The sequence below is a fragment of the Chiroxiphia lanceolata genome, chromosome 20 (assembly GCF_009829145.1).
Source record: "Chiroxiphia lanceolata isolate bChiLan1 chromosome 20, bChiLan1.pri, whole genome shotgun sequence".
In the NCBI taxonomy this organism is placed as follows: Eukaryota; Metazoa; Chordata; class Aves; order Passeriformes; family Pipridae; genus Chiroxiphia; species Chiroxiphia lanceolata.
The window spans coordinates 9,528,422-9,554,377 of record NC_045656.1 but is presented as its reverse complement, the minus strand read 5'-3'; the positions used below and the strand labels follow the sequence as shown (position 1 = coordinate 9,554,377).

The window sequence follows — 25,956 nt, the reverse complement described above, 5'->3', positions numbered from 1 at the left end:
TCCTGCAGGTGTTTGAGTTTTGGTGTCCTCTGCCTGTTCTGTGGGTTGTTGTGGGATAATGAATGTCCCTGGATTGCACAAATTACAGGATGGAATTGCCCAGCACAGCAAGTAAGGTTCCCACAGATATTACAGGGGAGAATTTTGGAGCACAGCATTTTAAAATACCAATTTCTCTGAAGCTTTGGACTGACCTGTTTGCCCCCATTTCAGTTCTGGCCACATCACGACCAGCACCCCTTAAACTTTCACCCAGTTAGACTGGTAGGTCTTTTAAGTAGTTTTTTCAAACAAGATTCAATCAAAATAAAATATTTCTACCCATCTTCAGTTCATGAGGGACTCTGGAAACGTTGATCTCTAACAAAGGTTTCAAGGTAATTTTTAATTTTTTTTTTTTTCATAGAGAAGCTGTATAATTATCAGAGTCTGTGATGCTGTGCAGAAAAAAAAAGAAAAACCAACTTTCTATAGACATGTAGGGCTCTGGGTCTGGCAGAGCTGCCAAGATCTTGTTTTCCAGCCACTGTTCCTTGTTGGAACTGTCTTGGAAATGAGAGGGTGGAATGGACTGAGGAGGGAGCAGAGCTGGAAATAACTGGAGTTGGAGGGGGTTTTTTAGGGTGATAACCTTTTTGGGGGTGTAAAAAGCAGGTGTTGTGATGCTGGAGAGGGACTTTGAAAACTTGGAGTGCCTGGGTGGTGCTGGAGTTAAGGGAAGTGGGATAATGGGATGTTCACGGTCAGGAACGTGAATCCTAAAGGAGCAGCTGAATTTCTGGGGTGAGGGCAGCAGCCACAGCACCACTGATCAGGCAGGATAGGGAGTGATGCAGTCAGAGTTCACCCCTGCAGGAAATGGAGGGTTTATAGGTGCTGCCCTGGAGCTGGGGGAAGAATTCACACACTTTTTAGGACTGACTTGAGTCACTTCTGTTTCAAGGGGTGTTTTTTTGCATTTGTGGTCAATAAGAAAGCAGACACAAAATCAGAGCGATTGAGAAATGTCAAGAAAGACTCATGAAAAGAAGCAGGAAAAGAGGGAGTGGAAGCCATACATAGTGAATTCCAGCCCCGTGGCCTCGTGCATTCCCAGGTACTGCTGGGCTGCTGCACAGGACCAAAAATGCAACCTGATTTTTGAGGACTAGGTGGAAATAGGAGGGGTTCAGTCGGGCAGGGGATGCACTGCATTGTGAAATGGAATTACAGAGCAGAGAAACACAGCCCAGGGTGCAAATGTGCCACTGCTGAATAGTCAGGGTGTGAAACGCAGCCAGTTCCTACTCGTGGGAAAGGGGGGGAATTTTCAGAGCTTTGAGCAGCTTTTGAGTTCCTGTGGAAATCACTGGGGTTCATTTTTGTTCTGCATAAAGATGTGCTGCTGCTGTTGTTGTTGCTCTCATTATTGGCACTATTGTGAGGCCTTAGCAGGCCCCAAAATCCCTGTTCACAGTTTCATCAGGACAGTGCTTAAGCTGCTTTGAGCTTACGTGTGGATAACCTTTTGACTTCATAAAGTTCTAAATGTTGATTTGTATGACATTTCCTTTAGCCACAGATGTGGGTTTGGTTTTTTTTTTTTTTTTCAATTTTAAGTCTCCTAACTGAAGTTACATTTTAAAAAAAACCCCAAACATGCATCATTTAGCTAAATGGATCTGTAGATAAGGTGGTGCCTCGTTGGCAGGAAGGGCAGTTTTCATTACTTTAATTGTGTGATTTGTCAGGATTTTCAGCATTTTATAAATGCTGTAGTGTTATATGACAGAATTAAAAGGATTTAGAATAAAAGGAGTTTAAGAAAGAGACTTTGCAACAGGATTTCAATACTTTTTGTATTTGGGGGGATTTAGGGAGCTGCTTTTCATTTCAATCATCCCCCTGCATTTCGTTAAACACTGTGTGTGCAGCAGGTGTGTGCAACCTCAGTGCATCACACATGCAAATAAACACAATTTTACAAATGAGAATTAATCCCCCCACAACTTGGAAGATTAAATCCCACCCCAGAACTGCCTCCATTAAGCAGCACAGAGCCCAACACATGGCACTCTGCAATCCCATGAATGGGGCAGCTATTAATCTGATTTAGTGCCCTCCCAGTCCTCACCAGAATGATCCTTTTCCACAGTATTAATATTTACATTCTGAAAGTATTTGGAGGAGAAAATGGATTTTTTTTCTTTTTTTAAAAAAAAAAAACCAAAGGCCTTGGTCGTTACAGACCAAAATGAGAAGTTTAAGCACCTATTGTAGAAATTTTGTGGGGATTAAAACTGGCATTCCTTTGGATTTGGTTTCCATCTACTCCCCACCACCTTTCTTCCCCTTCCTTGTCATTAAACTGAGGACTAGACCCTAAAGAAACGTATGAATTCGTTCTAATAAATCTTAAATTAAACCCTAAAAAAAAAAAAAAGGAGAGTTAAATCCTTCAGGTGAAATCCTGGCTCCACTTAAATCAGTGTCAGAACTCCTGGTAATCAGCATTTCCCCCTGGCTGAGGGAACAGAACAAATTCATGTGTTCCCTGCACATGAAGGCAACAAATGGGTTGCCAGAATTTAAGAAGACTGCATGTTTCATTTATCAATTCACAGGTCAGTACATACAGTCCAGGTTTGACTCACAAAAGGCCTTGAAATAACAGGAATAAAAGGAAAATCCATTTGGCTGTTTTAGGTTACTCACAAAGCTATTGTTGATGTTGGAGTTATTGATGGGACCCGTTTGACTTTTTCTAAATACCCAAATGTGTAGGAGGGGAGACTTCTCCTCCTAAAAATGAGAGGACTGAGCAGTGTTTGTTACAAATTAAGTGCATGTACCCGAGTTATTAATAATTAACAGAGTCTGCTATGTGAAAATGTATATTGTTAATTGTTGTGCCCTTCTGAATAAATGATTTAGTGCTGTGCCACCAGCATTTGAGAATTAAAGTTTTCAGCAGACTATATCACTGATATTCTTTAGAGATCAAAGGGTTTGGCGTGTAAGGGAGGGGAAAAAAAATGAAATTCCATTGTTCACCACACACATCCAGACCTATGGAGAGATAATGGAAAAGGCAAAGGTTGAAAGAAGACGGAGGGAATTCAGTAGTGGTGGTGTTGGTTGTTATTCTGCTATTTAAGCTGGGGAGGAACATGCCCTGGAATTCAGTGAAACACCGTTCACAGGCAGGAGGGAGAGTTTTTTTCGGCTCGATTTCAGTTTTATTTCTGTTTGTGCAGCAGTTAAAGCAAAGTTCTCCAAACTCTTAAAGCCCAGTTTTAAGAAGTGTGGCCTCTTTAACAGTCTGACTGTGCTGGGTGAAGGTGTGACCGAGCCCGGGGGCACCCAGGGCTGCTTTTCATCCCAACCCTGGTGCCAGTGGGGTGGGAGAGGATCCCAGGGCTGGGAAAACTGTCCCAGCAGCTGAGTTAGAGCAGGGTACAACCAACCTGGGGCTGGGCTGGGGAAACCACTCTGAAAAACAGATTAAATCTGGCGTCAGAGGTGGGTTTTCCCTTCGAGAAGCCTGAATCTCACCAGAGGTTTCTTTCTTAAAGGCTTAAATCTCTTGCTGGTGGAACTTCTTGGAATGTGACCTGGTGTTGTTCTCTTGGGCACAGGGAGGGAGAAGTGGTTTCTCTCAGGGCTCTTTGCTCCACTTGCCCCTCAGCAGAACAAGGTGGAGAGTGAGGGTGTGAGGCCCTCCCAGGGCTGGGGACACCTCAGCACAGCCAGTCCTTCATAAAACAGTGCAAAGTGAGCAAATATCACTCCTTAAACTCACAGAATCCTTAACCCCCACGGAAGGAACCAAAATAACTCCCCAGCCCTGGCCAGGTTTTGCTCCTGGTGTTGTTATTCTGTCCCATCTCTGCCAGTTCTTCGGTGTCCACGACTGTAATTTGTGTTTCTGTCACTGCTCTTGTCCAGGCTGTTTTATATTATCTATTCACAGGTTTATGTTGTATATTCAGTATCCTCCCCACAGATTTGGCCCCTACCTGTGCTTGGGAAGGTGACACAAACAGCTCTGCCTCACTGTTTGTTTTCCCTCTTCCCAGGTGCCCAGAAATGTGATAATTTCTCTGAGAAACGGCCCCTGCTTGGTGTGTGCAAAAGCATTGGATCCTCTGGGTAAGGATATAAAGTCATATATAAAATCTTAACATCATCTAAAAGCCCCAGGAAATGACATCTTTAAAGCTCTCTTCCTTTTTTTGCTCGTGGGATGTGGTTTTAAACTTCTTTTCAGTGTGTCAACAGGCGTTTTCCTATGATCTGAGCTTTTGGAAAGGAATGAAAAAGAGATATAAAGTAAATAAAGAGGTATTTTAAGTTTATTTTATTCTCAGCGTAACCACAATTCTATGATTAACCTTTCCTGACATTAATCCTGGTCAGAATTATTATTATGAAGTGTCTAAAGCAATCTTTGTGTCTTAAAAAGTAATTAGAAGATGCTTTCAAGCAGCAGTCACGTCCCACATGAACTCCAAGCACCAAATGATTTCATTGTTACAGCCACACTGTGTTTATCAGCAAAATATGTGTTAAATCCACTTCTTTTGAGTTAGAAAAATGAGTTTACAGTCTCTCTGGCCAGTGTGGTTGTATCTCTCCTCTTCAGAAGAGGCCCTTAAGATATTTTCTGTCTGTTTGATGCCTCAGTTCAGACAATGCACAGGATTTATATCTCTACCTACAGGAAAATATTTGCTTTTCAGGGGTAATCCCCTACACAACCATTCAAAGGCTGAGCAGCTGAAGCAAATCTTCTTACAGTTGTAAGACTAATTCTGGGCCACACCTTTTTCAGTTAAGGATTTAATCACTCTGGGTGTGGAGGAAGACTGTCAAACCTTCAAATTTCTCTGGTTTATTTCTGTGGTTTAACTACAATATTATTGTTACCCAATTGAAATGTTTAAATTAAAAGCCGCAGCAGAGAAGTGATTATTTTTTTTAACGTGTTTGCAACTTGCAAAACTGTTTATGGTGATTTTTTTTCTCCTTTCCTCCCCTGCCCTGTGAGAATAACTGTTTATAAATTAGAGTGTGTGGCACCAGAGATGTAAATATTGCCCTTGTAGGAGTTTGTCTTAATCCAGGCAGTGTATTTATACACAGAAAGGATATGTTGGTTGGAAAAAACCTTCCTTCACACCCTTGTTTTAGAAGCTGAGATACCTCATAGATGGACAAACTATAAGGATCATTATTTTCATCTTTTAGTTAATAATTGTATTAATATTGTATTATTGTATTCCTTTAGTTAATGGAAAATAATTCAAAGATTATGGGTAGTTTCTGCTTTTCTACAAAAAAAAAAAACCCTCATATATTTTCAGAATGGATGGAGAGGTTTGGTTTAGTTCTTATCAGCAGTTAAATATCTGAAACAGATAATTTAAAACCAGACTTTCCCCTGTGAGCAGGAAAACACCATTAAAAAAAAAGGGGATTGATAAAGAACCAGTTTGCTCTTGGTGAGAAACCTTTGGCAGAAAACCCCAAAACACTTTTCTGTATTTACTGTTTGCTGCAAGTTGGTTTTGGGAGCCCTTTCAGAGCCTGTTTTCTGTGTGGAGCTCTCACATGAAGAGATCTTTGATGCTTTGCCCTCAGCTGGAGTCACACTCCTTTCAAACTGGAGTGTTGCATTTGCTTTTTTCTCCTGTCACACTCACAGTTAATTTGATTATATTTCTATTGTGCATAAAGAACAATTTGTGGAGGACCCTTCAATGGCTCTGTTGGGAACCTCAAGCAGGATTTTAGTTCTCTTACCTGGAGGTTTTGTTCTCATTTCCTGTAAACCTTTCTGGTTGTGGACACATAAACAGATGCTTAATCATCAGTCTGAAGAAAATACTGCATTTCTCCTGCAGCATTTATTCCAGAGCACTTGGTATTTTTACTCCAGTCACCTGGATTATTGTCTAAAATGTGTCAGGGTCATGTGCCAGAGGGAATGATTCTGGAGGAAAAACAGTTCAGCCTTGATCATCACTTGGATTTCTCCTATTAATTCTTCCAGACTTCTGACTTTTAATTCCTCTGCTCAAGTTTGCACCTATTGCTGCTCTTTTCCTGGGAACACCCCTGGTGATTTTGGCATTTCCAAATAAGTTTTAATTGTTACCTGTTACTAATTTCCAGATGAATTTGCTGACAATAGGGTTGTTTTTTTTTTTTCCTATTCTCATGATTTTGTACTTAGCAACAAGATGGAACTTCTGCCTCCTACCTGTGTTTCTGGCTGGCTTTTGGTCCACACATTTTTTGTACTTTCAAAGCCAGGTTTTCCATCCAGTGAAATGATTGCAGTGTCTTCCCAGGGGGGTTTGGACTGGAGGATCTTTAAAGGTCCCCTTCCAACCCAAACCAGCCCGTGATTCACTCCACAATCTTTTCAAAACAATAGTTTTCACAGCCCCCAAAAAAGGATGCAGTCCTGACACATTAAATGGGAACCAGACTGTGTTTTTTGGCTGATACATCCGTGCTGCTTTGGAGGTTGGTTCAGTCAACTCCAGTCTTAGATTACAGGATTTGCAAATTGAAGGAGAGCCCAAAAAGAAGGAACATCTGCATGAATTTGGGGTTTGGGGAGGTTTGTGCAGACACTCCTGCTGGGTCCTGGTGACAAAGAAAACATCTTTACACACACACACAGAATTAGTTGATGGGCTTTGGTGCATATTAATGAATTTTCTAGCTGGTAAAACATGAAGATATTCCTGTTTTCCCTCATATGGGTTGTTGAAGCCACAGTGTGGAACACTCTGGATGTGTAAAACACCTTCAAATACACCAGAGGTGTCCAAAATACATCAAATGTGCTTTTTGTTGTGCTCAAATGTAAATACACCAATATCTTTAATTTAAGTAAATGCTTCGTTTTAGCCAAGGGAGAAGTTTAAAGGGAAACCAAGCAGGATAATTTTGATTTATTTTAGATTATTAAGGAATAAATGCTGGTTTGAGTGACTGCAGATCTGCCCTCCAGTAGATGATACAGGTAACAAGAAAACTAAAAAAAAAAAATAGAAGTGCCCATGGCAGGAGGGAAATAAAAGTGTATGGAGGAGCAGAGGAAAGGAGAAGGGGAAGGGAAGAGAGAGCTGAGTAATTGCAGTGTCTGATGGAGGAAACCACCTCTCCTGAGCACAGAACATTTTAAACACTTTAAACCTGATGACTCAAGTGTTTACCCCATCATGCTTAATTATGTGTTACCAAACTTTGTTTCTAGCCTAAAGATTTTTTATTTTTTTTCCTCCCTTGTGTTTTTTTTTTTGGTTTTGCCCATTAGCTGAGCAGTTTATCACAGGGAGGGGGCAGAATTCCTGGAAGGAAATGCAAGCCAGGCTTGTCTCAGCACAGCTGTGGGTTTGTGGTGGTTCTGGGGTTCACTGACTGGCAGCAAAGACACCTCAAAACCCCTCCTCACCCCCTCAGTGCTGCCACCTCTGAGCTGCTGCTGTGGCACCTCAGCTGGTTGTGAAGGAAAGGGGATGGCAGAAATAATCCAAGTATCAAATAATGCTCTTTTTTTGTTTTAATCACACAGATGATTTCAGTCACCTGGTTTGCAAACAGCTGCTCACAAAGTGCAGCTGAGTCAGCTGGAGGGTGAAGGTGGGAGTGAGCACAGAGGATGGAATTTCTTGGGTTGACTTCAGCCCTGAGCTGTGGCCTCACCCCTTCCTGTAATGTTTTATTCTGTTGCCCACCCCTCTTTTAACAGGGCAAAACAAAGGAGGGGAAAGTCCTACGAGTGATTTGTCCCAACTCCTGCGTTCCCGATGGGAATATTTCATCTTCTGTTAATGAATTGTTCACCAGGAGATGGGAAAAAATATCTTGAGGTGCAACCCATGTCATGGAATCCCAGAACCCCAGACTGGTTTGGCTTGGAAGGGACCTTTAAAGATCATGTAAAATTCCAAGCCCATGCCATGGGCAGGGACACCTCCCACTATCCCAGGTTGCTCTAAGCCCTGTCCAACCTGGCCTTGGGCACTTCCAGGGATCCAGGGGCAACCACAGCTTCTCTGGGCAACCTGTGCCAGGGCCTTAATGAGATAAGGATCAGGTGTAGCTGATTGAGCAGTGAGTGGCAGAAGATTAAAAAGTCAGAGTTTGGGGCCAGCAGACCTCGTGGAGCTCAGTCAGTTGTCCACGCTGCAGCCTCTTGGCTCTCCAGCATATATTTTTAGAAAGAAGCATTAATTTGATGGTGTCAAGTGATGGAAAATTTTGGATGACTTGAAGAATTGGATGGAGGTCACTCAAGGGCATGAGAAGCAAGAGGTAATCTTTTTTTAATCATGGGAGGAGAGAGGAAATTAGGGTAAATTAAAGAAGGAGGAGTAGCTGGAGCAAACAAAATGTATAACTTTGGCTAGCCAGCTTTTTTTTTTTTTTTTCCCCCTGCTGATCTGTTTACAAGGCAAATCAATTGGCAGCAGATTTTCAGGAAGCATGTTTTATTCACATGGCTACTGCAGATTAAATCCTGCTAACCTTAACCCAACTGCAGCTCAGGAATGTGCTCGTGGGAGCGCTCAGGTTTGGGTAGAAAGCAGCTCTGTGTGACCAAGAATAGAAAAAAGTGATTAAAGCATTAATATTTTCTCACATTAATGTGTTAAAATCACTGGGCAGTGCTAAAATCCAGTGTCCAGCTCCAAGTGTCTGGTGGCTTTTAATGTTTAAAACTAGCTGGCTGTGAAATGGTTTGTCAAGGAGCAAAGCTTTGGGGAAGGATCCCCCAAGGGAAGGAAGTGCATGAATGGAGCCCTTGTTCACAGTTCTCACACTGCTCAGGGGGACTCTCCCCGGGGATATTTTTCCTGGAATGCCTTTGCCCAGGTCGTGGTGATGCCCTGGGCTCACCTGGCAGTGCCAGAGGCTCAGCCATGCCATGGAGAGGGCAAAGGGTGTCACCACCCTGGATCTAAACCACAGGGGTGGGCAGCTGGTTGTGATTTTCCATTGTGTTGGACACCATGACATGGATTTCATGAAGTTTGTTGAATATTTGTGGTCTTTTATTGAAGGCTCCACAAAACTCAGCCGGATTTTTCTCCCCGGCCTCACTTTTTGAAGACTCCCAAGCCTGGAGAAGTTTAAATTTCTAGAGAGCAAACATTAATTGGTTTTGGTCTAAAAAAGTACAGTAGGACCTTTTAAACTGGGCAAAGCTCTCTCAGTTCTGTTACCTTTGAGGGATTGAGTCCCTTGTGCTGCTGGAAAACTGTGAGGAATCATGAAGCGCAGAGAGTGGTCGTGTCAGCTGCCTTGCAAAGATTTCCTTCCCTTCCAGCACGTGAAAAACATTATCCTTGTAGGAAAATTCAGTTCTTAGCAGGTTCTGTGGTAGCTTTTAAGATCCTGAGAGGTGCAGTCCCTGAATACAGTAGTTTAAATTGCTTGTGTGCTAAAGATGGAATGCTCTTCATCTTAAAAAGAGCTCTTCAGATCCCAGGATTTTTTTTCTTGGGAGTTGTTTCTGTGATTGTAATAAACTTCAGCTGGTTTTGTGATGCTGAAGTGGTGTTTACTGGCAATTCTGTGAGTTTTCTCACAGTTCCAAGTGCCAGGAGATGCAGCTTGAAAAGGAATAAGGTGGTGTTTCCATGTGTAAATACCCAGGGTAGGAAAGCTCTGGTGTTCCTCTGCCACACCAAATGTTTGCCTGAGTGAACCAGAGTAAGAAATAACCTTTGAACTATAATAAACTGCTAATCTTGGATCAAAACTGGAAGAAAACGAGTATTTGGGGTCAAGCTTTGACCAGTTGGTGAGAACTATGGGTAGTTTTGACCTTCTCAAGCTTTTGATTTATGGAGCTGTAAAAAGATAACCCTTTTCCAGGCGATCCTTGGGATAGTGAGGAGATGTCTGAGCCGAGGCACAGCTTCATTTCCCTGCGTGTGACGATCCAAGAGGGGGTGGAGGGGGAGGATAAATTGGAGGATAAACGGGAGGATAAATGCACATCCAGATCCAACCAGCTGGAGCACAAAACTCCCCCCCAGTAACTCAGAAAGCAGCACCGTGGGGAAAAGATAATGCACAGCCCCATTCCAGGGACTGCTGCTGCTTCCAGGGCCACTCCAAACTCCCCTCTTAAATTACTCAACACTGTAAATGCCATGAAGTTAATCAGGAGAGGAACAAACTCGGCGAAGATAAACGTGGTTTCTCGGGGAGGGGACGGTAGGAACCCGGCGAAGGAGAGGAAATTTCTCTCTGGCAGGGCTCTGGTTGTGGAGCTGGGGTTGAACTTTTTACCCTAATTAGGTCCCCCCCCCCGATGCCTACAGGGCTGGAATCAAAGTGGCCCTTCAGGCCCCGCCGAGCCTCTGATGTGGGGGCCGTTTGTTGTTGTGTGTGCCGGGGAGAGCAAACGGGAATATTGTGACAGGGTCGCTCTGAATTTCTCAGTTACCACCCACCTCACTTGTTGCCTACAAAAATAGAGTAATTGTTTGCATCTGGGGTGGTTTTTTTTGTCCATCTTGGAAATAACTGTTATAAATCAACGTGACAGAGCCGAGGAACGGTCGGGGATTAGGTTTTCTTGTATGTTTGAGGGTTATTTCTGTGTTATATGCTGCAAGAAGGATTTAAAGTGCTTTGCAAACCAGCAATTTCAGGATGATTTAAGTTTTTGGTTTTTTTCTGAGGACCAATCAATCCATAGAAGATGCTGCTTAATCTCTTTTTTTTCCCTAAATTAGGGCTGTCACTTCTTGCTGGTAGTTGGAGCAGCTGATTGCAAACTGCTTCAGCTTCCACCCCTTGTGTCTGAATTGTTCCACAACTGCTGCCACTTGAGGAACTCACTGCAGCTTGACAGTATTTGAACTTGGCATCTCTCAGTAAATGCCATTTTCTCTCTTACCCTGGGCTCTCTGAGTCCTTCTTGTCCTTTTTCTTTCCTTCAAAAATATTTCACATGCAGAGAAAATGTGTGGGGAGTTTGCTGAGCTCAACCACTCACACGTGCAGGAGGCCCTTTTAAATCTCCAAAGTACAGAAAAAGACAATTAAAACATGATAAATGGAATGCAGTAAAATCTGATATCATTATTTTTTTTCCTTAGTTCTGTGGGTTGTTTTTTTTTTTTTGAAGCACAACGAATAATATTTTAGTAGCTTTAAAATTCCGAATTTAAATGCAGAACTCAGTAAATATTTCTTCAGTAATTCAAAATAGAAATTTAGAAGGCTCCTACTTCATGAGAAAGCTGTAAGGCATGTGCTTAAAAATTATCTTGCTTAATCCCTTCTTTAAATTCTGACCAGGTAATACATTCAGAATATCACCTGAGGAGACCCCTTGTGCATTTTTGGGTGGTCGCTCACAAACCTGATTTTAAAATGAGTTGTGATTTAAGTTATTAATAGAATATTTGTGCTGTATAATTATCCTATTTTACAGAGGAGACATTAACAAAATAACACTGAATGTTTCAATCAGTTTTGCCTGCACAGTTTGAATGAGTGTATCTGACATTTCAGCATCACTGTGTTGGGTGACTGTCAGTGTGGTGTTTCTGTGTGCCTTTCCTTGGCAGCTGTAATTCCTCCTGGGACTATCAGCCACATTTAACTATTAAATTACTCCAAATTTAATGAAAAGTTCTCCGGGAAAGGATGTGGCTTCACCGAGAGAAAGGCTGCAACACAAGCTTAATGCTTTCTTTGGTGTTAAGTGATTTCTGGAGGATTTCAGCTTTAGGAGCAGTTTAAGGAAAAGCAGGAGATTCCTTTTGTTGCCCATGGGGCTCTGTGTTCAGAGGAATTACATTCAGGTATCATTTCATAATGTCAGAGCTTTCGGTGTGTTCATTTACGGTGAGAATTCTGTCGAACAGGGTCTGTGTGGAGTCATAAAGCAAAGCAAGACATAAGAACATGTAATTAATGGGCACTTGGGGAAAATTGGACCTACCTGGTGTGACCAGAACCTTGGAGCTTTGTTGTTCACGGCACTTTTATGCTTCACCCATCAGATCTGAGCTCATTCCTGCTCAGCTTCGGTTCGTACGCACCCTAAAACCCTCTCATTATTTCTCGGAGATGGGATTGTTTTCAAGCTACTCCAGAGTTGTAATTTGAGCCATATACTAGCATCGAAACAATTAAGGTTTAGCAGAGCCCTCAGCAGCTGACAGATCCCTTCTCATGATCCCTCTCCTGCAACCCGAGGCAGAGGCCGCTTAATTCCGAGGTGATGAAGTGTTGCACAACCCCAGGAGCTCCCTGGGCCGTTAAGGACACCAAGGGCAAACATATTTTAGATGGAACAGGTCGGGACAAGGGTTTTGTGCTTAATGTTGAATCCCCAAAGTGGTTGGTGCGGGGTTTGGGACGGCGCTGTGGAGCCGCCGGCTTAGCGTGGCCTTTGTTGGGGGCGATGGCAGGTGAGGGCAGGAGATGCCAACGGGCCTGTCAGCCCCGTGAATCACAGGGGGAAAGCACAGGGAGGGAAAAGCAAACCTGAAAACCCAGAGAAATCTGTTACAAGAACCGACAGGATGGGATGTTTGGTCCCTCAGAGTGCTTTTGCTGTAGCAGGTAAAGCCTTTCCAGTGCTGGTTGTTGAGTGTTCCCCCCCAGAGAAGCCTTCAGTGTCCCTGGGCTGCAGAGGAACAGGCCTCAAATACACACAATTAATTGGAGATGTGCTGTGTTAATCAGCTGCCATCTGTATTACCTGTCCTGTCTTCTGATCAGAAAATACTGTCCATTAAAATGCCCCAAAATAAAGCAAAAAAAAAAAGCTTCTATTAATATTTGGAGAGTTGGAAGTACTGGCAGTTTATAAAGTCAGGGCCTGGTTGTGGCTCCACAGGATTCTGTGCTTGGTGAGATTTGGCTGGAGCTGAAGCTGTTTCCACCCTCAGTTTGCCCTCAGAGTTGGGCCCCCAAAATTCTGATCTTTTCCTATTAAACTGTGACATCTGGCTGTTGATCTGCAAAGATTGCTACACTGTTGGTTTTGGGCCATCTTGGATGATCTTGAAGGTCTTTGTGGCTGTTTTGGCAGTACAAATGACTTCATTCATTGCATTTATTTCAGTGGTGAATTCTACTTTGACAGTAAAGAAGGGCAAGACGACTCTTTAAATTTACTTAATTTTGTGGTTTTTGGTGAAACATCTGCCAGATTGTAGCTTAATCATAGAAATCATGCAGCTGATCGTAGAAATGTTAACCTTTGGTAGAGGTGTGATAAATGCAGATAAATGTCTTTGTGGCTGTTTTGGCAGTACAAATGACTTCATTCATTGCATTTATTTCGGTGGTGAAATCTGCTGCGTTTGGCAGTAAAGAAGGGCAAGACAACTCTTTAATAAAATTTATTTAATTTTGTGGTTTTAGGGGAAGCATCTGCCAGATTGCAGCTTAATCATAGAAATCATGCAGCTGATCATAGAAATGTTAACCTTTGGTAGAGGTGTGATAAATGCAGCTGGGTTCTGCTCTGAAGTTAATCTGTGCTCTCAAACATTTGCAGAAATCTCTCCAGTTTTGTGTATGTTCGTAGAATGACCAAAGGCAGCCAGTGCAGGTTTGTAAATTGGGTATAAGAGCACTGTTTGGTTTCACACAAGCAAAGTCTCCTCCAGAATATGCCAGAAGAAATGACTGTGATCTGGAAGTGGAGCTCCAGCTGCACCTCCCCTCCGCGATGGCCACGGCCAAGTGAACCTTGTAGGGAAACGAATCCCCGGAGACGCCGCTGATCTCCCTGGATTAACTCACTGGGAATGTGATGGGACAGCTCTGTTTGGGAACATGTGGCACGTCTCACTGGAGTGGAAAGCGTGTCACACTCGGGTCTCCCTGCAAAGGCCACAGCTGAAAAGGCAGCTCGTGCTGCGTTTCCGGCGCCGGGAATGCCATGGGATGCGGCGGGACACGGGGTGGGGATGGGCTGCTGAGGGGCTGTGAGCAGCTCCATGGGTGGGGATGGGCTGTTGAGGGGCTGTGAGCAGCTCCAGGCAGCTGGAAATTTAATAACAAACCCAAAACAACCCCCTCAAAGTCTCTTCTGATGATGAGAGTGAGGAATGTTACGGGCAGAGAACACGACTGCTGGGAATGCCGGAGTGGGAAGAGCTGCCAGAACAAGAGTGATTTGGGGGTTTCCAAGTGTTTTAATATCTACAAGGATTCCCCTTTTACTGTCTCTGTGAGCTGCTGGTCCTGTCCTTGTGGTGTCTGTTGCAATAACACCAATATGTGCACAAACCTCTCTGTTATGTGCCCGTGAGATGATGAAAATGGTGAAGGAAAGGATAAAGTGGAACTTTTTTCCCTGGGCTGACAGAGTTGATCAGAAAGTTTGAGGGAGATGCAACAGTGATGTTTGTGTCTCTTGGTATTTAGCACAAATATTTTAGTGCTGTATCAAATAATTCCCTGCCTTGTATTTAAAGGATTAGATTTTAGTAACATGTGTCTAAGGTTGGTACAGGTTTTTCTTATTTAGAAATAAGTGTTCCCATGCTTTTCTGCAAATTTGTGGTGCACTTAAAATGTCTCTGCTGCTTTGTATTTCTCTGGTGCACACACATTTTGGGGGAAGTGGCACTTTCTCAGAAATCTTCCCCTGCTTTTCCTGGTTTGGAATGAATCTGTTAAGTACCATGAATTAGAAAATTACTTACAGAGTGGAGTTTTCAAGCTTTTATTGTGCAAGGGTGGGATGCAGAGAGCCCATTAGATAATGAAAGTCTCAGTGAAAGCTTTTTCTGCAGTGGTGTTTAAGGAATGAATAGTTGAATTTTTTTTTATTTTTTTTTTAAGTTTTCATTCTGGTGTGCTTCCTTCAGAAAGAAGCTGAGAATTGCAGTACTGATGAGGGCTCAGAGGAGGACTAGGGCTGGAAAACAAACCTTACAACTTCAGGCTTAAAAGTCCTTTTCAGTTTATTAGTTATTGCCTGGATTGCTCTGGGTTATTAGTGACTTACACAAAAGATGAGTGAATGCAATGAGCTTTTCTGTGTTGTTGACAGAGACACAGAGGCCAAAAAGCAGAATATGTACAAATTCTGTCTTGCACTGAGAAGTGATTTCATAAAAATGAAACGATCTAAATGTTGGAACAACTCACCATAAAAATAGAGGCCCCATTGTTGGTCAAAGTCTTTTCAGACAAGATTGGGTTGCTTGGTAAAGAATCATTTCTTTGAGCTTCTGGGACGTTCTGTGCGTGGCCTGGAAAGAGAAGATGGTCCTTCTGGTCTTGAAATCTGTTAATCTGAGCAAACTTTCAGGGCCCTTGAGGAGAACAGCATTGCCTTTGTGGCCTCAACATATTAATAATATTACTCCAAAGATCACAATCAAATCGCGCTTCAGCTTCCCAGTGGAAAGGTTCAGGCTGGATTTTTCCCAATATACAATTAATTAACTCTGTCCTCTGGGTTTGTTTTGCTTTTCTTCCCTTTCAGAGTGCTGACCTGTCCATACTTCATGTCCCAGGCCAGCTTGGACAGGGTTTGGAGCACCCTGATCTGTGGGAGGTGTCTCTACCTGTGGTAGGGGTGGAACTGGATGAGCTTTTAAAGCCCTTACAACCCAAACCCTTTTGGAATTCTGTGATTCCATGATAATAGTTGGCACTTGAACTCTGTTACTGGTTTTTACCCAGTGTGGTTGAAAAAACCACTGGTAGGAGGGTCTTACCATGATCAGCCAAAGGAAAGGTGTGACAAAATAATAATAATTATTATTATCATTTGAGCGACAAGATTGTCACCCACAGCTTGAAAAACTGGAACTGTTCAGCACAGGCTGGTGTGGAAATAGTGATTTTATCAATTCTGCTGAGAGAATTCTATCTGTATCAACTTTGGTGATTCCTGATTTGAAATCAGGGTCTGTGTGCCCTTCTATCAACGTCACCATTTGCTGTAGGTAACAAAGTACTTTAATTAAAGAAGGTTTTTGTGTTTTCGAGCAGCAATGAACCTTAATGTATTGGGATTAGACTGTTTCACTGTTTTAAAAGTGTTTTTGAAGAGCCTTTGAAATACTGGAAGTAATAAATAGCACCCTCTAGTCCTTAGCCCGGGTATGTGCCTAGAAAAATGTGTATTTTGGGAAGAATTGAAGTAGGCAAAATGTCAAGACTTATTTTTTTTCCTGTTATTTCTGTGCCAGTTGTGTTTCTGTGCATGTCCTGGGTGTCACCCATTGCTGGATGAACCAGTTCAGTATCTGGAGGCACAAACAGTTGGCATTTGTGCCCCAGCCCTCCTGGACGTTCTCGGGCAGCTCCGAGGGTGTCGTGGCAGGAATCGTGTTAAACTCTGTAAAATAAAGCAGATCTGGGCAAGGGGGAAACACCCTCTTTTTACCAATGCTCAGGAGATGTTTGCACAGCTGGCAGCTCGTGCTCCCTCCTGTTCCTTGACCCAGGAGGAGCCAACATTTTAATGTGTTCCTGGAGGGGGAAGAAGGTGTTGTGGAACGGAGCTGCCACATCAAAGCCTCTGCTCAGCCTGGAAAATGGTTTCCACCACTGCCTTCCCCGGCCCTATCGGAGCACTCAGCACTTTCTCCCACTCAGCCTTTTTATTAAGAAATGGCCTGGAGAGGGTTTTATTTATGTTGAAATGATAAAAGTGACGCAGAGCAGTTGAAAAGATCTGTGTGGCTCAAGAGACGAGGCCGTCAGAGATGTGATGTGAATTCTGGGTGATGTGCCCCTATCAAACCAAGCCACGTGGGTGAAGGAATTCCTCCCTGGAGGACAGTGTTGCTCTCTGGAGTAGTTTTTAACTGGAATGTTGTCTAAAATTTCCTGGCTTGTATTTTGCTGCCGTTCCCAAGTCTTCCTTGTGGCAGGAGAAATCATGTGTTTGATCAGTGATTGCACAATAAAGGTTCATGACCATTGTGGAGATCATAATTCAGTTTTCAGCAGACCTTCCCTTTGTAGAAGGCTTATATTGACCCTTTGTTCTCCAGCATTTCTCCTTGGATTGCTGGAATTACGAGTCCAACCTTGGGTCAAGGGTTGGACTTGATGGTCTTGGATGGTCTTTTCCAAGTTTAATGACTCTGTGATTTTTTTCCTTCAGCATGCTCAGCAATATAAGGAGGCTGAAATAATTAAAAAAAAATTTTAAAATACCCTTATTTCCATTAAAATCTCTTTTTTTTTTTTTTTTAATTCCTTTCAGCACCAGCCCACCCTACTGCTGTGTGGATCTGTATTCCCTGAGAACAGGAGAGATGGTCAAGTCCATCCAGTTCAAAACTCCCATTTATGACCTCCACTGCAACAAGAGGTAAGGAGGGGGTTATTCTGCATTGCTTCTGTGTTAGGGCATGGAAAATTTCAATAATAAATACAATTATTCTGTCTTTCCTGCAAGCACAGCTTTGGTTCTGCATTTCTCAAGGAATATTTCAGCTAGGATCTCCCAATGTGCTTCCCCAATGGCTTTTGTTTAAGGAGCTCAGACCATTTTGCATCTGAAATCATTTAAGCTCCTTTCAGGGTGAACAGGAATCATTGAAATCCTTGATCATCCACCTACAGCTGGAGAAATGGGATCATGGAGAGTTTAACCAGCACTAAAGAGTTTATGTGTCCCTCTCCTTTGGGCTCCCTTGTTGTGTCAGACTCTGCCTTCCTGCACAAAGCATTCCTGGTGTGCAGCCTGTGGTTTACAGGGAATGATGTTCCAGTGAGTCAAATATTAAAGCTGCATCTCTCAGTTGGGATGGAGAGAAAACAGCTCTGCAGGCTGAGGATCCCAGAGCTCAGACAGAATCTCTCGTGCCCACGGAATCACGAGTTCGGTTTTTTCTGAGTTAATTTTAAATTCACATCTCTGCCAGACACGCACAAAACTGAACCCCCTCGTGGATTTTAAGGCAGAAGAGGAGTCCCAGGATCCCTGTGGGAGGATCTGGCTGATCTCTTGGCACTGCTGGTGGGAGGATTTGGGGCAGGGACTCTGCTCCCAGCCCGTGGTGCTGACGTTGGTGCTCCTCTCGCTCCGTGTTCCTGGGTTGGTCCCTGCCTGTCCTCAGGTCCCCCTGGATGTGGTGCAATCCCATCCCTGGCTTAAAGGGAGGGCACTGAGGGAAGAAATTCCTGCTTTCCTTTGGAAATACCCCTTTGCTGCCAGAACTGATGGTCCTTCACCAAGGCAGGTGGATAATACAAATAAGCAAGAGCAAGACGTGGTTTATTCCAGCCTGTCATACAAGAGTTTGAAAACTTGCTTTGGGGAAGTTCTCAGTGTGGCAGAAGGTGTATCCTGGTTATAAAGCTTCCACATCTGCATCTTTGGCCTCAATTTTTTAGGCAGCAAAGTGTTTCCTGCATGGTTACATGGGGACTTTGCTCTTTAGTTCAGGTGATGAGGTGATTTTACAATAAAAGTGTGTAATGTACAAGCAAATACATAAACATCCACCTGTAATTTTGCTTATTGACACAAGTTCTGCTTCTCTCAGCTGTGTTTGTGTGCTGATGTTCTTGGTATTAAACCCTCCCCTGCTCTTAGTAAATGAAATGGTTTAATAACTTTGCAGTGAGATGGGCAATGGGATTATTTCAAATTTAGCTCCTGTTCTGCCCGTTGTTGATTTGATTGTTATTCGAGTCAGTGAAAGTAATTCAGGGTTTGGTTTTTTTTTTTTTTGCAATCCCATCCTTTGTTTTTAATGGAGCTTTTACTGCAGGAGGCAGATCATAAATGTGTTGCTGGGCAGCAGATGTGTTGTGCTTCCTGAAGTGAAGGTTGTGTGGTCGGGAGGGGAGAGAACCCTCAATAACTGCCAGGGGTGGGTAACGTGGCACTTCATCACTGCAGACTTTCTATCGATGCTTTTGAAATAATTACATTTAGATATTGAATCTTTAAGCCCATGCATTTAATGCCTGCAGCACGTGTTCCCTTCTCTGTGTTTGCAGGATCCTGGTCGTGGTCCTGCAGGAGAAAATCGCTGCCTTTGACAGCTGCACCTTCACCAAAAAGTTCTTCGTCACCAGTATGTAAAAAAAAAAGAAAAAACTCCTTTATTTCTTTTTTTTTTTTTCCCTAAAAAACAGATTATTCTGTGCTTTGTTTTATTTCTGAATCCTCAAGGCAGGTCTCCGTGTCTTCCTTTGGAGTTTCAGGAAATCTCCTGCTCCACAAGCCCCCAAAATGTTACTCCTTGAATCCTCATCTCCTTTTTGTATTTATTATTGTTGTGACTAATTTCTTGCTGTTGTGAATTATTAATTATCAATTTAGCACGTTGACATCCAGAAGTACTTGAAGAATTCTTTTGTTCATTCTGTACAAATGCATGTAAAAGGCTCAGGACTGGAATTTCAGATCATCCACATAAGCAGCAATTAAAACCACATCCACAGTGATCTGCCCACTGTTCATTTTTGGTTGTTCTTTAGCCCCAGGTACATTGTTTGTTTGTTTTTTTAATGTGTCCTTATTTTACCAGGCCCCAAAGCTCCAGCAGCTCATGATTTATTTGGAAAGGTCGGAGTTTTATTATTCCAAAGGAGAGTGTGAATTTTTCTGGATGTATTTTCGGTCACAATTGGAAAAGTTCTAAATTATCTTTTGTGTTATCTGTGCATTTATAGGAAAATTTCATTGGGAGAAGCTGTTTCTTGGGATAGTTTGAGGGAAAGCAGCTTTCTGCAGTAATATTAAAGTTGCCAATAGGTGTCAGGTTCTTCCTATCCATGGATGGAAGATCCTGGAAATCTGCTGGGCTTCAGTGACAGGAACCAAGTGGGAAAAGACTTATTTGTGTCCTTCTATTCCTTACTCCTCTTGGAATGAGAATTAGGGTACCAGCCTTGCTTTATTTTGAATCCAAAGTAAAAAAAACAACCCTCAGTAAAATGTGTATTTTGAGAATTTTGGTGCTTTTTTCGTTCCAGTTACTTTGTTGTGGATTTTTTTTTTTTTTCAAAGATACTGCAGTTGTTTTTAGACATTAATTCACTGACCTGTATTTTGAGGAACAGGGTAATCCTATTCCTTACCCTGACTTTGATTTGCAGTGCATTTTTAATGGAACAGCAGTGGAACTTTGAGGACAAAATAAAACTTTGGGAGATAAGGAGCAAATGAGTTGAAAAATCCCAACCTCCTGAGCTGTCACTAATCACTGTATTTCTCAAGCTGTGCTGCATTTTTAATATGAGAAACTCAAGATTTTCTCTGTTACATTCCTGGGGTCCCAAATTTGATTAGGAACACCCTCATTTTTGGGGTGTTTTGGACCATCCCAGCCCCTCTCAGCTCGACAGTGGCCTGTGCCCCAGTGAGTGGGCAAATCCAGGTGCTTTTTCCCTGGATAACTGGGTTTCTGGGAGCTGTGCCCAGGGTTCTGCAGCTCCCTGGTTTCCCAGGGTGGGTGTCGTGCCCTGACACGTCGGGGCTGCAGCAAAGCTTTTGTCTGAGCTTTCCCCATTTCATGTACTGAAATCTCCTCCACCTGAGAGTGGAGCTTTAAAGGCTTAAGTTACTGTGCTGGGCTTGGAATGGGATGTAAATGAGCTGCAGGGATTTTTGGGAGGCAGCCAACTGGCCACAACTGGGCTCTCTTGCTGCCTTTTTTAAAAAAAAAATTTATTGCAAGACAGTGCCAGTTTAAATTGAAAAAGTAGAAATCCCCGAATAGGAAGCTCAGGAAAAGGTCTTTTAAACTCTCTGTTGCTATTCTTGGAGCATCCCTGCTCCTCAGGACAGCCTGAGGAGCATCTGGAGTCACCCTGGTCACCTCAGCTGGACAGTGGCTGTGACAATGTCACCGCCTGCCCAGGGAATTCCTCAGCATGAAGAGGATTCTCAGCTGTGATATTTGACTGCTTTTGGTCCTAAAAGGTCAAAAATATTAATGAGGATCACTGGCTCTCTGAAGACTTTTTTTTTTTTTTTTACCATTTAAGCCACTGTAGGAAAAAAAAATAATCTTATTTTTGAAGCCAGTTTGGTTGTGATGTGGAAATCACATCTTCCATCAGAACCAACCCCGTGGTGTGGGAGCCTTGGAACCTCCCTGAGGCAGCTGAAAGGCAAACATCCAGCAGAAGCTCTGCTCTGTTTCGTTGACTACACATAGAAATCAACTGCAGAAGGTACAATTAAAAGCAGTGTCAGGAATTCTGAAGTCCCTCAGAAATGCTAATGCAGCTGCCTTGCACGTGAGGAGTGTTTGTCTTTCTGTTTTTGGGGGTTTTTTTTTGTGGTTGAATGTGCAGCTTAATATATTGTTACAATAAATACACCATAAAATATTCAGGATGTAGAACACGGGCGAGTTCGTGCTGCCGTTGGAATGTTTAGCTCCTGCATTTCCTGCTTTTTTTCTGGAGCAAATCTGACATAGTACTAACCTTTCTTTTCCCCTCTGCATGGGATTAGATGGAAATGAGCTGATTTGACCGGGCTGGCTGAGATCCAGCAGGTTTTATTTGTGCCTTTTGTAACAGAACCTCGGGGTACAGGTGCTCCAGCCTTGGCTGAGGGGATTTAAGGCAGGTGCTTAAAGGTGGAGGGAAAACATACTGGAGCCATTGTGGAAAAATGACCAGGATATCCCATAATCTACCCTGTGGGGTGTTGTGATTTTTAAATGGGAAGGCAGAGCATGGGTCTGCAGAGAGCCTGTGGCACTGACTTCCATCCATCACTGTTCTCCCAGCTCCTTTTCCCTAGGAAAGGCCTTGCTCCAAGGGGAGGATAAAGCCAAGCAGTAACTTCACATCCTGCCCTGGTTTAAGTGCTCACGTGGCCAAACTAAAAAAAAAATTCATTTGATGCTTATGATCAGAAAGTGTTGCCTTTCCTAGTTGTGAGTGTCAAGGTGTGGATTTAAAATAGATTTTTTTTTTTAATAATTAGAGGTTTTATTGTGGCTTGTTTCAGAGCCTTTTCTGAACTCTGCACATGATCAGAAACCAGAGTGATGTAGAGGCTTCCTCCCCCCTCCTTTGCTCTAAACAATAGCTGCAGAAAAGCTGAATTTCATTGATTTCTATTCCATCAGTGCTCCCTCAACCCATCTCCAAAACTGCTTACTGAGTGAGCGCTGATGGTTATGATGGATACTTTCTTCTCTGTGAAGAATATCCTTCCCACCCCCTGGGCCCTGGCTTAAGATGAGCACTGATAACATCATGCATGTGGCATCATCTCTGGGGCTGATAACAAGAGCCTGCTCAGGTTCTCCTGCCCTTCCACTCCTCATATTGATAAATCCTCCATCCATCATTCCCCAGGGATGGAGACAGTTATTGCAGCCATTAGCTGGCACCACATTTCTATTGATGCTGCTTAGAGCCCTGAGAGGTCATTTTCCAGATTTTAGTCAGAGTATTTCACTGTGTGGAAGGGTCTCCAAAGGCTCACCCAACCACAGGCCTAAAGTTATTGGATGGATGTTGGATGCACCTCTCCAAGGAAGGGAAAAACCCCAAACAAAAGGGTGTTGGATGCTCTTAATTCGGACTTGGTGTTGCTGTTTCAAAGGGTGTTGGATGCTCTAATTTGGACTTGGTGTTGCTGTTTGCACTGACATTCACACTGGGTGGTTTCAGTTTGTCTGGAAATCATCTTTTGGGGGCATTTCTGGTAGAATTCCTTTCCCTGAAGGGCTCCCAGGGAGCAGTTGGAGCTCTTTGCTTTGAAGTGAAAAACACTGGACGTCTTGTGAAAAGGTTTAATGGCTGAAGAGTCATGTTCTTGAGGAAGTTCTGAGTGTACATTTCCCTCCTCAACTGTGCCCAGTGAGTGGCATTTATCCTGGTTATCCCACACAGAATAATTGGGATAATCATTGCCAGGATTCCTGTGTCTGGGGGGGAGATGGAAAGTCCTGGAGGCAGGTGGGGAACAGCTCCTGAGTCACAGTATTTTCTTGATCAGTGAAGAGGAGCCGAGTGTGTCCCTGTGAATTTAAACACTTTTTATCTTTATGCACACTCCATATATATGAACACATAACCCTTCATGTCATTTTTATGTCCCTTGCCTGAGAAATGTTGATTTGATCTTGCTTTTACTTTTTAACAGCGTTTTATTTATAAGAGTGTTTCTTCCTGGCTGTGGGAACCGGTGTCTCACCATTCCAGGATGATGTTGAAAGACTTTCTGAAGGGGTTTTTTAGGGCAGATTTATGGAAACAAATGGCTTGGCTGCCCACAGGAGGTTTTGTTACATTGCAGGAAAATAGAAATACAACACAAAAACTGCAGCAAGTCCCCGAGATGTGAATCTGTCACATCTCCTGGCTTTGACAGTTGTAAAAATTACATGTAAAACAGGAAGTGCTGTTTGTTCCTAGACAAGTTATTTTTATCTAAAGCACCCAAATCCTTAATGTTAAAGGCCAGACAAAGCCATCTCACTCACATTGTCCTGCCCAGGAACAGCAATCTCAGTGCTAACGTTGTTATTTATCACTGTCTAAGTCTCTGAACAAAAAAAAGTGAACCTGAGATTAAACATTGTCCTGAAATCAGGCAAATTTGTGCTAAATTAAACAGCCAGGCCTAAGGAACATTAAGGGTATTTTTGGTGAAAGCTCTGGGGTTTGTCTTGGACCTTTGGAGTAACAGTAAAATCATAGAATATCCTGAGCTGGAAGGGTCACAGTGGGATCATCAAAGTCCAGATGCTTAAAACTGCCCTGATAGAGAGGACAGGGAAATAGTAAAAATATCTCTTTAGTGAAAGTAATAATAATAATAATAGCAACAATAATAGCTATAATAATGCTAGTAATGGTAATAATGCTAATAATAATGATGATGGTAATTTAAAACAAAAATAATCTGTGGTACTTCCACAATCCTGTGTGAGGGAATTCAGTTCTTCTGCTCCAGGACAGCACAAAATCATGGAATGGTTTGGGTTGGAAGGGACCTTAAAGCTCATCTCCTTCTCCCACCCATTTTATGGGTGATGCTTGAACAGAAGGAAGTACAAGAACAATAGAAGAGTTTTGGAAAGTATGTGACAGCATGAGAGGAACAACATTTACACAGGGCCTTTCATCTAGGAGGGACCCAGAGGAATTTATAAACAATATTACTTTATACAGTTTATAAACAAACAAAGAAATTGATTTGCTAAAAAAAAAACCACCAAAACAACCAAGAAACAACCCAACAAAAAATATTAGATAAAACAACTTTTATGATTTGTTTTCCTTGGAATAAACAATACTTTTGCTACAACAGTATCACTGTAGCAGTTATTTATTGGACATTCCCTGTCTGTGCTCCCCCTCATGGATCTGCTTTCTGGAGTGCAGTTCTTGAGGATGTAGTTGTGTAATTCCATTCCTGTGGAGTGCTGTGTGTTTTGTAAGGCCCAGGCAAGAGTTACACATTGATTATTAGAGAAGCAGCACAGCTTTAGTGGGTTCTTGGAGCTGTTTATTTAAAAATACACGATGTCACTGCTTCACTGATTTTTAGTGATATCCAGTGAGTCCCTTGGATGATTAAAAGCAAATAATTTTGGCTTAAACGAGTTCCTCCTTTTGGAGCCTGCCTTCCCCAGCATTCCTGGTGTTTGCTGACTGTATCCCATCCCAGTGTCATGGTCATCACACCTGAGAGATGCCATTTGGTTTATTGTTGGCTTATGGATATGAATTTCCAAAGGGTGGAAGGGATTTTCATAATTAGCACAAGGGTAATAATTGAAAAATAATGTAAGATAAATGTACCTTCTCTTTGCTCACTCACTAAGCAAATATTTGTGTAGCTCTTTGGAGAACTGTAAGCAACTTCTGACATTCCTGTATTCTCAGTAAAACCAAGTATATAAAATGAGCAGAGCAGCAGAGATGTTAGAAGCATCTTCGAATCCAATTAATCATAATAATCCAATTTCAGATGATCATTTTATAACTCTGTTATTCAAAAAAGGGAAGAAACTAAGAAACTGTAGCACTAAAGAATTTTATCTGTGATACTGTTTTGGTGTAGGTACAACGTGTGTCTTGGAAATGGGAAGACCAAGGCACAGGATATGAGATACCAGGGTGCTCTTAGCCAAGTCCTTGTTTGGAGGGAGCTTGTTTTGTACTCCTCAGTGTTGCCTAGTTGGAATTTTTGGCCATAGGAACTGAATCAAATGAGCAGAAAAACTTGCACTTCCATTCTGATTTTCAAATTACGTATTTTTTACTTTTTTTTTTCACGTGCATTTAGAGGGAGAGAGTGGCTGTGTGCTCAAAACCTTGTCACTCCCAGTAGGTTTTCACCTATATTTTGGGGGTGATAGGCCCACTACAGCTTACTCCAAGCTCTGATGTTTTTTAGTGCTTGCTTGGTTTGCTGCACTTTTGGAAGGACTTTCCCTCAGCCATCCTTTCTTGGATGACCTCTCCATGCTGTCATTAAAACTTGGAAACTTTGGTCTCCTTGACAGTTAGTTCTGCATTCTCATTATGTTCATTCCTATTGTAAACACACCAAAGTTGCTGCTGTTGCTACTTGGAATGGCCTTTTCCTCTGTTGTTTTCAAGTCCAGTAGAAATAGAAGTTAATCTTTAAGAGAGTGAGGCTGGTGAGGGTTGGATGGCCCAGCTCGGTGGGTCACGCCGTGTCTGCCTTTTCCTTTGCCTTGGAGATGATGTTCTGCTGACTCCAGCTGTTTTTTTGGAAAGCAGAAAAACAGTTTGCATTTCCTTCCCATCAAGTATAACCCTTTGTTTATCCCTCGTGCTCGCTCTCCGAAATGCAGAAACTTGCAAAGAAAAGAAAGGGAGGAAATAGCTCTTTTTTTTTTTACGCTGTTTTTCGTGTTGGAGAGTAGAGTTTAGGACCGAGCTGAATTGTTGACCTCTGTGGAGTTTATTCTTAGAACTGGCTGATTTGTGTGTGGAGTCTGATTGACTGAGCCCAGTTCATGGAACAAACCACCACCAGTG

At 42.6% G+C, this 25,956-nt stretch overlaps 1 protein-coding gene across 11 annotated transcripts in view; it reads left to right on the top strand.

The window, feature by feature from the left end:
• Positions 1 to 25,956, top strand: part of BCAS3 (BCAS3 microtubule associated cell migration factor) — a 319,099-nt gene that overhangs the window by 19,348 nt on the left and 273,795 nt on the right. For all 11 annotated transcript variants that reach the window (XM_032707131.1, XM_032707129.1, XM_032707130.1 and 8 more), the window contains 3 exons: positions 4,059 to 4,131; positions 17,216 to 17,323; positions 18,964 to 19,040. In XM_032707131.1, coding sequence (XP_032563022.1) covers positions 4,059 to 4,131; positions 17,216 to 17,323; positions 18,964 to 19,040 — 258 coding nt within the window. The remainder of the gene's footprint in view (positions 1 to 4,058; positions 4,132 to 17,215; positions 17,324 to 18,963; positions 19,041 to 25,956) is intronic.